The sequence below is a fragment of the Dendrobates tinctorius genome, unplaced genomic scaffold (genome assembly GCF_039654945.1).
Source record: "Dendrobates tinctorius isolate UK_male_01 unplaced genomic scaffold, ASM3965494v1 ptg000189l, whole genome shotgun sequence".
Classification (NCBI taxonomy): Eukaryota; Metazoa; Chordata; class Amphibia; order Anura; family Dendrobatidae; genus Dendrobates; species Dendrobates tinctorius.
This window is the reverse complement of record NW_027361856.1, coordinates 2,258,529-2,270,935: the sequence shown is the minus strand read 5'-3', so window position 1 is coordinate 2,270,935 and position 12,407 is coordinate 2,258,529. Positions and strand designations below refer to the sequence as shown.

The following is a 12,407-nucleotide window of genomic DNA, read 5'->3' as shown; positions in this document are numbered from 1 at the left end:
TTTTTTGCTTAGTGTCTATGGAGGCACACGTCTGGTCCTTTTTCTCCAGACTTTTTTTTGTCCATGAAGATTAGACAGGGGCAACGGATCCTATTGAAAGGGTCCGATTTCCCCAAACCATCAACGGGCGAGCACGTGCGAGTATCGTCTCCACGTATCCTTTCCCGCGAGTGGGACATGATGCCGGACCTAGCCCTGACCACCCCTAGGTAGAGAAACTATGGGCTATTCAGAGGCACAAGACGGTCCGAGCGGCACCCACTGCTCCAACGCAAGACGAAGGTGCTGCAAGGAGGCGGACGGTCCCTCTCCTCGGCTGAAGCTGGACGGAGTTAGGGTGCTCCCTGGTTTGTTGTCCGCCCTACAGGGCCTACCTGGTTCCTGTTTACAGCGACTCAAGGTATGGGCATGCGGGGGGCTCCTGGGCAGCAGCGGCAGGCAGCGGTGTGCGTCTCCCTAGGGCCTCCTCGTATCCATAGGAAGAGTAGCGGTTCTTGCCGTCAGCCGCCGTGGCGTGCCACCGCCTCCGCAGAATTTCACGGCGCCGCGGGTGGGAGAGAACAATTTAGCCCCCGGCTTTTTTGCCAGTGTTAGGCCGCGGCGCGCCATCGCCGCCGCCACGGGCGGTGGACAGTAATTGAGCCCCCGGCTTTTTGGCCAGGGTTAGGCCGTCGCCGCTGCGGCGCCGCGGGCGGTGGGGGAAAATTGAGCCCCTGGCTTTTTGCCAGTGTAGGCCGCGGCTAAAGTACCACCCTCGGCGCGATGCGTCACTTCCGGTGGCCCGCCCCTTGGAGCGCTGGGCGGGCGCCGGATAAATCCAGGCCCCGGCTTTAGTGCGGGGTAGGCCGCGACCAGGAAAAAGGTCGGCTTACCCCACGGAGACACAGAAGGTCGGGCACGCAGTCGGGGGACACAGGTCGGGTAAGTGCAGGCTGCGGAGGCCGCTAAAACAGCAAGGGGGCCTCTCCTCCCCCACCCCTCCCCTCACATAGAGGAAGGAGGAAAAAAAAAACATTTTTTGGTTTGGATATATAAAACGCCTAGCAGGCTCAATATGGCCGGGAAAGGGAAGACGCACACTTTTCTCTACGCTGCATGCACTTCTTGTAAGGCCCCGTTTCCACGAGTGCAGAGCGCCGAAGTGTGCGAGGCCTGCGACTCCGAACGCGCCCAGGAGCCTCCCTCGGCGACTGAATCCAGAGAAACGAATCCTCTGGAATGGGCGCTATCATTATCGCAGTCTATGGCTTCGCTTACAAAGGCGATCTAGTCCCTTCACGCCCCAAAGGGAGGCAAGGAGAGTGGCTCGCTTATCTGGGAAGGGTTCTCCACCTCACAGGAACCTTCGGCCTGAAGGGGCCGTTCCCATGCCAGACAGAGGCGAAGGAAACAAACCCATACGAGGTCTCCCGGCTTATCCGGTGCCTCGGCATCGGGTAGTTCAGCATCACGCTTCCTTTCACCAGCGAGCGGGAGCGGGCACAGTTTGGATCGTAAGTCAGACGAGCCACTTGATCTAGATACACCGGGATGTCGGGAGACAGTGGACAGCCTCATTGAAGCAGTCAATCAAACCCTGGGAATTGAAGATGATGCTACCTTGGCCGCGAGCCATAAGGTAGCCTTTAAGCGGGCCAAGCACCCGCATAGAGTATTTGGCACTCACCCAGAATTTGAGGATATAGTGCAGCGCCACAGAAAACACCCAGACAAGCGTCAGAAACCTATAGAAGCGAGATACCCATTTGCCCCGGAACTCTGTAAGAAATGGGCAGAATCCCCAGTGGTGGACCCGCCAGTGTCACGCCTGGCCTCGAAGTCCTTGTTGTCGGTGCCTAGCGGCTCGTCCATCAAAGACCCCACGGATCGGCTCATAGAGGGTTTGGCGCGATCAGTTTTTGAGGCATCGGGTTCGGCGCTCGCCCCTTTGTTCGCGGCGACGTGGGTAGCCAAGGCCATGATGTCATGGTCAGAGTCTTTGAATAACGCCTTGCAGGATAGAGGCCTACCTGCGGAGGTGTCTGAGGTCGCAAGTCAGATTGCTATGGCTGGAGACTACTTAATTAATGCTTCTCTGGATGCGGCTAATTGCAGCTTTTGCGGCCGCTAACGCGATAGCCATTAGGAGGGCCCTCTGGTTGAGAACTTGGCGAGCCGATTCAATTTCCAAGAAGTCCTTGACTTCCTTGCCCTATCAGGGAGGCCGCCTGTTCGGGGAGAAGTTTGATCGGCTCATCTCCGATGCGACAGGAGGGAAAAGTAGCTTCCTCCCGCAACAAAAGGCGAATCAGCCTTTTCGTTAGGTCCCGACACGTTTTCGAGCCGTTCGCAACACCGGATGGATGGCAGCAGCCAGTTCGACCGGCCCACCGCGCTTCACCCAGGATAGGGAGCGACAGGTCTCTTATAGACCCATTCCGGTGGGAAGGATGCGCGCTCGCCAGCCCAGGTCGAGAGGAGCCAGGACCCAGAGACCCTCAGTCAAATGACTCGGAGCCTTTGGTAGGCGACAGCAGCAGGGTGGCGGGCCGCCTGCTCTTTTTTCGCCATATCTGGGCCGAGATAGCACATGACTTATGGGTGGTAGAACTGGTGACTTCAGGGTACAAGATAGAGTTCATCAGGTACCCTCCAACACGATTTTTTTTCTCCCGACTTCCCAAGGTGAAGTCTCGGGCGAAAGCACTGCTAGGGGCCATCAATTCACTCCAAGATAATGGAGTCATTGTTCCCGTACCAGAGCACGAAAAAGCTCAAGGTTTTTATTCCAATCTGTTCGCGGTCCCCAAAAAAGACGGAACAGTAAGACCAGTTTTGGACCTGAAGCTCCTGAACAGATTCATCAGAGTCAAACATTTCAGGATGGAATCTCTCCGTTCTGATATATCAGCCATGGAGCAGGGAGAGTACTTGGCCTCGATCGACATTCAGGATGCCTATCTGCACGTTCCCATTTTTCCTCCGCATCAAAAGTTTCTTCGGTTCGCCATCAATGGTCGACATTTTCAGTTCGCAGCACTCCCATTCTGGATAGCCACCGCACCCAGAGTATTCACGAAGGTAATGGCAGTCGTGATGGCCGTCTTACACTCGCGGGGCATAGTCGTCTTGCCATACTTAGACGACCTCTTGGTGAAGGGTCCCTCTTTTCGGGCTTGCAAGGAGAATGTCAGCATTACACTGGATACACTCTCCCGCCTTGGTTGGTTGGTCAACAGGAAGAAATCATCGCTGATCCTAGCTTGGATGATTGCTTTTCTAGGAATGGTCTTCGGTACCTCCCAAGGGTTGGTAATTCTCCCTCAAAACAAGGCCCTAGCTCTCCGACAGGGAGTCCTGAAGCTCCAGCAGCCGATCCCTCACACCATTCGGTTTGGGATGAGGATACTAGGGAAGATGGTGGCGGCAATGGAAGCAATTCCATTTGCTCAATTTCATCTTCGACCCCTACAGCACGCTCTATTGTCAGCCTGGGACAAGAACCTGTTCACCCTCGATCAGCGGTGCCAGCTATTCTCTCAGGTCAGGCAATCACTGGAGTGGTGGATGACCAGATCCTCCCTCCTTCAGGGGAAGCCGTTTTCCCCAGACCACTGGCTAGTGGTCACGACCGACGCCAGTCTCCTCGGCTGGGGAGCAGTTTTTCGCCACCACACGGCCCAGGGCCGGTGGTCGCAACAGGAAGCTCGTCTTCCGATCAACTTGTTGGAGATACGAGCGATCTGGCAGGCGCTGCAGCATTTCCAGTACCTCCTAGCAGGACAGCCCATTCGGATACAGTCAGACAACGCCACGGCTGTGGCTTATGTAAATCATCAAGGGGGCTCGCGCAGCAGGGCAACCATGCGCGAGATAGCACATGTGCTTCATTGGGCCGAGAAGAACCAGTCAATAATTTCGGCAGTTTACATCCCAGGCGTAGAAAATTGGGCAGCGGACTTCCTCAGCCGACAAGAGGTCGTGGCGGGGGAATGGGTCCTGCACCCCGAGGTCTTCCAGCAAATTTGCCAACGGTGGGGAACACCGGATGTGGACCTGATGGCGTCCAGAACGAACGCCAAGGTGCCCGTGTTCGTCGCTCGATCACGAGACCCACAAGCGTGGTGGATGCTGTGGTTCTACCATGGAACCAGTTTCGCATTCCATACCTGTTTCCCCCGTTGCCATTGCTTCCGAGGGTTGTCAGGAAGATCAAAGCAGAGGGGGTCCAAGAAATTCTGCTGGCACCAGACTGGCCCTGACGGGCGTGGTACGCAGATCTTGTGCGGCTGCTCACCGACGTCCCATGGCGATTGATGGAGCACCCAGATCTACTGCACCAGGTACCGATCTTCCACCCGAACTCAGGGGCCCTGTGTTTGACAGCATGGCCGTTGAATCTTGGATTCTAACTCAAGCAGGTTTTGAGCGTGAGGTGGTCGCTACAACGGTTAGCGCCAGGAAACCGACCTCAGCGAAAATTTACCATCACACCTGGAAAATTTTCTTCACTTGGTGTCGAGAGCGGGGTCATTCGCCCCTGACATTCTCTATTCCCAACATCTTGGCTTTTCTTCAATCAAGCCTAGACTTGGGGCTGGCCCCGAGCTCCCTTAGGAGACAGATATCGGCGCTGTCCGTCCTTTTCCAGCGAAAGATTGCTACTAATTTGCAGGTAAAGACTTTCATCCAGGGAGTCTCTCATCTAGTACCCCCCTACAAGGCGACGATGGACACCTGGGATCTTAACCTGGTCCTGAGCGTTCTGCAGGAAGCGCCTTTTGAGCCGCTACAGGATATTTCCTTAGCGTTCCTCTCTTGGAAGGTGGTATTTTTGGTAGCCATTACCTCCGTTAGGCGAGTCTTGGAGTTGGCGGCCCTATCTTGCCGAGCACCTTTTCTCGCTTTCCACAAGGATAAGGTGGTGCTTAGACCAGCTCCCCCTTTTCTTCCGACGGTGGTTTCCTCTTTTCACATCAATGAAGATATTGTCTTGCCTTCGTTCTGTCTGGCACCGGTGCATCGCTTAGAGAAAGCTCTTCACACCTTAGACCTAGTGAGAGCACTCAGGAGGTAAGTGTCGCGGACGGCACCTTTTCGCCAGACGGATACGCTGTTCGTGCTCCCTGAGGGGCGCAGGAGGGGGCTCGCAGCCTCAAAGGCGACTGTAGCCAGATCGATCCGTTTAACTATTCAGGAGGCCTATCATATCAGAGGTGCGTCAGTTCCAGCAGGGATCAAAGCGCACTCTACCCGGGCAATGGGCGCCTCTTGGGCGCTTCGGCATCAGGCCTCGGTGGAACAGGTATGCAAGGCAGCGACCTGGTCCAGCCTGCACACATTTACTAAACATTACAGTATCCATACTCAGGCTTCGGCGGATGCGAGCCTGGGTAGAAGGATTCTCCAAGCAGCAGTAGCGCACCTTTGAACAAAAGAGGTGCATGCAGCTTGGATCGGTGAGTCCATCTCCCACCCAGGGACTGCTTTAGGACGTCACACAGTACCTGTGTTCCCCAATGAGACGAAGGAGAAACATGGATTTTTGTGAGTACTCACCGTAAAATGCTTTTCTCTGAGACGCTCATTGGGGGACACAGCACCCACCCTGTTAGCCGGTTGGCTCGTGTTTATTTAATTAATGTGCCTTTTTTCGTAAGTATCAGGGTGGTCCCTTGCCAGACATATTGTTTACTGCATTAAGGCTGATTGTTGTTGTTCTCCTACTGCTTTTATACTAAACTGGCTTCTGCCCGCAATCAGGGCGAGGGTGTATACGGCGGGAGAGGAGCTAACCTTGTGTTGTTTGCCTAGTGTCAGCCTCCAGATGGCGGTAGCATACACACAGTACCTGTGTCCCCCAATTAGCGTCTCGGAGAAAAGGATTTTACGGTGAGTACTCACAAAAATCCATGTTTCGCCACCAGACTTCTGCATCTCAAATTTGCAGGGCCGCGAACTGGTCCTCTATACACACGTTCGCGAGTTTTTACAGAGTTCATACTCGCGCTTCTGCTGATTCAGGCCTGGGAAGAAAGGTCCTGCAGGCGGCGGTAACCCGCTGTCCAACCTGTTTTCAGTTATTCTGTTCGCTCCTTCGGGACTGCTTTAGGACATCCCATGGTTACCTGTGTCCCCCAATGAAGTGATAAAGAAAGATTATACGGTGAGTACCAAAAATCCTTTCTTGAAGCCTTCATTGGAGGACACCACTCAGACCCAAGTTTATTCCGATGTTGGGCCTGTACATAGTTGTGTTTTTGTTGCGTCTCCTTCCGCATTTTCACTAAATGACAAGCTTTGTGCCATTCGGTGGGTGTATACTTCTGAGGAGGAGCTAATTATTATTTTTTTATTGGCTACTGTCAGCCTCCTAGGTTACCTGTGTCCCCCCAATGAAGGCTCCAAGAAACATTTTTACGGTGAGGACCAAAAATCCTTTTTGTTTTCTCTTAATTTTAAGACTGACTTTTTTATATTTTCACTTTCAGGATACCCAGAACATGAAGATGTACTTGAGCAGATGCCGCACTGGAACGCAGTTACATTTCAAGCATTCTGTGCCATGAAGTACGCCATCTATGCACTTTGCATCACTGCTCCTAGTCCTGCCCAGTGCAAAGACTACCCTTCTAGGCAGGCGAAAGGCACACTAGATGACAGCGAGAATGGAAAGACCTCAGGTGAGGGACACTCGGGTGCCTGTGTATGAATCAGGCTCAGGACATACAGTGCATCTGCCGGCTGTGGTATACACCTGATTCCAGTCACTGCTGTTAACCTCGTAAATACTGCTGTCAGCCTCTTACTATTGTATTTAAGTGACATGGCACCTATCGGCCTCCACGTGGATCACAGTGTGCTGATGATTTGCATGGGTCCCCATCTTTGGAGTACTATGAAGCCCAGCCAAAGGCTAGGCTTAATAGGGGTTTGTAATTTCTTCCAATCTACTGATATAACTTACACTGCTAAGGCCATGTTTCCACACAGAATGAATGAACAGTGCTTTTTTTAATTTGTTTTAAGCATTTCACTTGTTCTGCGGAAAATACGTGTTTTAATTGTCTAAGGCTACTTTCACACTTGCGTTAGAAGGTGCAGCGCACGGCCGCCGTGCAGCTCCGCCCCCTGCCGTGCCCCCTCTGGTCAGCTCCTCATGCGACCTGCGTACCCTATCGTTGGCATTGGGTACGCAGGCTGTGCGCTGGTATGCTTTTGCCTGTGCATGCGCCCTTTTGACGGTTCGCCGACGTGCACCAAACGCACCATGTTGCATTTTGGTGCACTCGGCGCACTGTCAAAAGGGCGCATGCGCCGGCAAAAGCATACCAGCACACGGCCTGCATACCCAATGCTACCGATAGGGTACACAGGTCGCATGCAGCGTTATGCGTCCATAGGAGGAGCTGACTGGAGGGGACGTGGCAGGGGGCGGAGCTGCACGCCGGCCACGCGCTGCGCTTCCTAACGCAAGTGTGAATGTAGCCTTAGCAAAGTGGATGTGGTTTCTTGAAAACCAAATTCACACTGTGCCTCTGACCTGTGCATTTTTTTAATATCTCTAGACTTTTATGGGGAGCCTAAAAAATTGCAGTTGATTTTTTAAGTGCCAAATCAAAGAACATTTCTTTTTTTTTGCACCAAAGCAAATTGATGCAGTAAAATCTGCTTGAAATGTGCACCAAAATCACATCAAATAAAGGGAAAATGCAGCAAAAATAGTCACAAAAATGAAATAATCAGAGGTATTTTTGTACAGACCACTTACAGAAGCCATGCATTTGAAAAGCTGCAGAAAAATGTCATCACTTAGACTATGTATGAACAGTCTAATACGTCTTCATAATACAGAAGAACTATAGTACAAGCGATTCCAGGTTCATGTCTCCTAGGGGACTAACAATAAATTAAACATGAATAAAAAAAATGTTGTGAAAGGGAAACTGTCAGCCCGTTTTTGCTATTTAACCCCTTCCTGACATGATGTGCTATTCTGTCCATCTGCCCTAGGACTTAATGCCTATGGACGGAATAGTACATTATCACCAATCAGCCGTACTCATGAGGGGGAGCGCAGCTGATCATGGCCGGGTGTCGGCTGATTCTCACAGCTAACACGCAGCACTAAGTGCCAGGACCGCTCCCGGCACTTTAACCCCCTTGCACACTGCGATCAAACATGATCGCAGTGTTCCGGAAGCAGGCAGAGGGGCTGTCCGCTATGACAACCCCTCTTCCTTTGGATCGGAGTCTCTGTGGCATGACGCAGGGTCCCGATCACTCATATGGTAACCCGATGTTGTCATGACAACATCCGAGTTACCAGAGCTCAGAGACTTCCTGTCATGCGCAGTGCATGTCAGGAAGTCTCTGATGTTAGTGTACACTAAGTGCAGCGCTAACAGTTTATGGCATGCCATATAAGCGATCAGCCCGCACAAAATGAGTGTCCCATAGTAGGACACAGTGTAAAAGATAGAATGAAATAAAAAAAAATTTAAATGTAAAAATATTAAAAAAATAAACAATATTTATTCTATAATTAAATCAATATTTGAATAAAAATACTAAACTATAAAAGTACGCACATTTTAGTATCTCCGCGTTCGTAACGACCTGACCTATAAAACTGTCCCACTATTTAACCCCTTTAGTGGACAACATTAAAAAAAGGCAAAAGAACAGTGCTTTATCATCATACCGCCAAACAAGTGAAATAACACGTGATCAAAAAGACGGATTTAAATAAACGTGGTACCGCTGAAAATGTCATCTTGTCCCGCAAAAACAAGCCGCCATACAGCGCCATCAGCAGAAAAATAAAAAGTTATAGCTCTCAGAATAAAGCGATGAAAAAATAATTGTTTTTTCTTTAAAATAGATTTTATTGTATAAGGCTATGTGCACACGTATGCAGAAAATTTCTGCATGAAAGCCGGACTCTTTCCCAGAAAACGCACATTTTTTTCCGTGCGTTTTCCGCGCTTTGTTTGCGCGTTCTTTGCATAAAAAACGCACTTTTTTTATGCGTCTCTTCCGGAGAGACCCCAGTCTCATAGAAAATAGTTAGAAATGCGGATTTTTCAGCAAAATTAATGAGCATGCTGCGTTTTTTACCGCGAGAAAAACGCATCAATATGCATAAAAAGTGCAGAATTCATTCAAATAAATGGATGCTTCTTGTAAGCGATTTTTAAAAACGCGAAAAAAACCGCTTACGTGTGCACACACCTTAAAGACGCCAAAACATAAAAAGTTTTTTTTGCATCACCACATATTGAGAGCTATAATTTTTCCATATCTTGGCCCATAATCATGTGAGGTCTTGTTTTTTGCGGGACAAGTTGACGTTTTTATTGGTACCATTTTCGGGCACATGACATTTTTTGATCGCTTTTTATTCCGAATTTTGGGATGCAGCATGAACAAAAACCAGCAATTCATGAAATTCTTTTTTTTTGGTGTGGGGGGGTGTTTCTACCGTTCCGCGTATGGTAAAATTGATAAAGCAGTTTTATTCTTCGGGTCAGTACGATGACAGCGATACCTCATTTATATAATTTTTTTTGCAATAAAAAGCGTCTTTTAGTGTGTGACTGCTGCCAGACATAAAAATTGTCACACACTAAGGCTGAGTTCACACGTAGCGGAAATTACCGCGAGAATCCCGGACTTCCATTCCGCGGGAAAATCGCATTTTAAATTCCCGCGATTTTCCCGCAAAAAACTAGCATTTTGCAAGCGTAATTAGCTTGCAGAATTGCTAGCGTTTTCCAAGCGATCTGTAGTATCGCTTGGAGAACTGATTGACAGGTTGGTCACACTCGTCAAACATAGTGTTTGACGAGTGTGACCAACCTTTTTGCTATTTAGACCGCCTGTGCGGCTTCAATAGTAAAAGATAGAATGTAAAAAATAATAATAAAAAAAAAAATGTTGTTCTCACCTTCCGACGTCCCGCGCAGCCTTCCCGCCTCTCTCCACGCTCCCGGTCCCAGAAATCCTTTGCGACAATTACCGCGATGGCGTTCGTTCTCACGGGATCGCGACGTCTTGCAGTCATTCGCGATCCCGCGAGAACGGACGTCATCGCTCGCAAAGGCTTACTGGGACGGGAGCGTGGAGAGTTTCGGGAAGGCTGCGCGGGACGTCGGAAGGTGAGAATAACAATATTTTTTGTTTTAAAAATTCTATTTTTTACAGGGATATGGTACCCAAAGCCCGGAGGACAGTCTCCTCTCCTCCGGACAGTGGGTACCATCCGCAAATGTTCTGCTTACTTTTCGCATGGTGGGCACAGCCACATGCGGAAAGTAAGCAGAACAATGCATTCCTATGGGTGCGGGATCGCCGCAATACCGCGAAATTAATGAGCATGCTGCATTTTTTACCGCAAAGCGATTCCGCCACAGTAAAAACCGCAGCATTAGCACAGCATTGCGGAATCCCATAGGAATGCATGGGATGCTTATTTTTTGCGTTTTCGCGGCAAAATCGCGCGGAAAAAAACGCCACGTGTGAACTCAGCCTAAAAGACGCTTTTTCTTGCAAAACCCTCTATAAATAGTAAATCAAACCCCCCTTTATCCCCCTTAGTTAGAGAAAAATAAAAAAATGTATTTCTATTTTCCTATTAGGGTTGGGGCTAAAGTTAGGGTTAGGGGTATGTTGGGGTTATGGTTGGAGTTAGAATTGGGGGGTTTCCACTGTTTGGGCACATCAGGAGCTCTTCAAATGTGGCATGGCGTCTGATCTCAATTCCAGCCAGTTCTTCGTTGAAAAAGTCAGACGGCGCTCCTTCTCTTCTGAGCTCTGCCATGCGCCCAAACAGTGGTTTACCTGCATATATGGGGTATCAGCGTACTCAGGACAAATTTTCCAACAACTTTTGGGGTCCAATTTCTCCTGTTACCCTTGTTAAAATAAAACAAATTGGATCTGAATTAAATTTTTGTGAAAAAAAAAAGTTAAATGTTCATTTTATTTTTTTTTTAAAACATTCCAAAAATTCCTGTGAAGCACCTGAAGGGTTAATAAACTTCTTGAATGTGGTTTTGAGCACCTTAAGGGATGCAATTTTTAGAATGGTGTCACTTTTGGGTATTTTCTATCATATAGACCCCTCAGAGTGACTTCAAATGTGACGTGGTACCTAAAAAAAAAATGGTGTTGTAAAAATGAGAAATCGATGGTCAACTTTTAACCCTTATAACTTCCTAACAAAAAAAATTTGGTTCCAAAATTGTGCTGATGTAAAGTAAACATGTGAGAATTGTTATTTATTAAGTATTTTGTGTGACATTATTCTCTGGTTTAAGGGCATGAAAATTCAAAATTTTCGCCAAATTTCAATTTTTTTCACATATAAACGCAGGTTATATCAAAGAAACTTTATCATTCTCATGAAATACAATATATCACGAGAAAACATTGTCAGATTAAGCGTGATCCATGGAAGCGTTCCAGAGTTATTACCTCATAAAGGGACAGTGGTCAGAATTGTAAAAATTGGCCCGGTCATTAACATGCAAACCACCCTTGGGGTTGAAGGGGTTAATATGAGGGAAGCATAATGTAGGGATAGTCTGATTCCAGCTCTGTGTCACTTGCTGGACTGCTTTATTACAATCTGTGTTTTATGAGCAGGAGATTATTACGGCAGGACAAGGTGTGCTGTGCCAGACAGTCCAGCTAATCTGAGTAACCCCGTCCCCACCACTGACTGGCTACTTCCTGTGTACAGCCTCCAATCAGCGGTGTGGGGGATGTTATACACAGCTTGGCATTCTGAGCACTGCTACACCTGCAGCAGATAAAACAGGGATTCTAGCAAAACTGCACCAAGCAGCCCAGTAAGCGACACATTGCTGGAATCAGGGTCTCTTCCCCAATATTAGGCTATACATAGAAAATAGCCAGAAATTCGGAATTTTCAGCGAAATTAATGAGCATGCGGCGTTTTTTACCGCAAAGCTTTTTTTGCGGAAAAAAACGCATCAATATGCAAAAAAAGTGCAAAATGCATTAAAAATGAATAAGGCTAATTTCACACTTGCTTTTTTTTGCAGCGCGTTTTTCCCGCAAAAAAACGCATACAAACGCATACAAATGCTGCGTTTTTTTCAAGCATTTTTATGAGCATGCATGAAAAAAACGCAGCGTTTTTATGCGTTTGTATGCGTTTTTAGTGCGTTTTTACCGCGTTTGCGTTTTTTTCCAACATTAGGTGGCCCCTCACACTAACCCTGACCCTAACCCTGACCCTGACCCTGACCCTGACCCTAACCCTGACCCTAACCCTGACCCAAACCATACTAACCCTGACCCTAACCCTGACCCTTAACCAAACCATACTAACCCTAACCCTGACTCTAAACCCTAGCTAACCCTAACCCTAGCCTAACCCTAGCCCTAAACCCCCTTAA

General features: G+C 48.8%; 1 protein-coding gene across 2 annotated transcripts in view; it reads left to right on the top strand.

Moving 5' to 3' along the window:
* Positions 1–12,407, top strand: part of ZFYVE26 (zinc finger FYVE-type containing 26) — a 217,620-nt gene that overhangs the window by 35,841 nt on the left and 169,372 nt on the right. For both annotated transcript variants that reach the window (XM_073552265.1, XM_073552264.1), the window contains exon 9: positions 6,471–6,662. In XM_073552265.1, the coding sequence (XP_073408366.1) occupies positions 6,471–6,662 (192 nt within the window). The remainder of the gene's footprint in view (positions 1–6,470; positions 6,663–12,407) is intronic.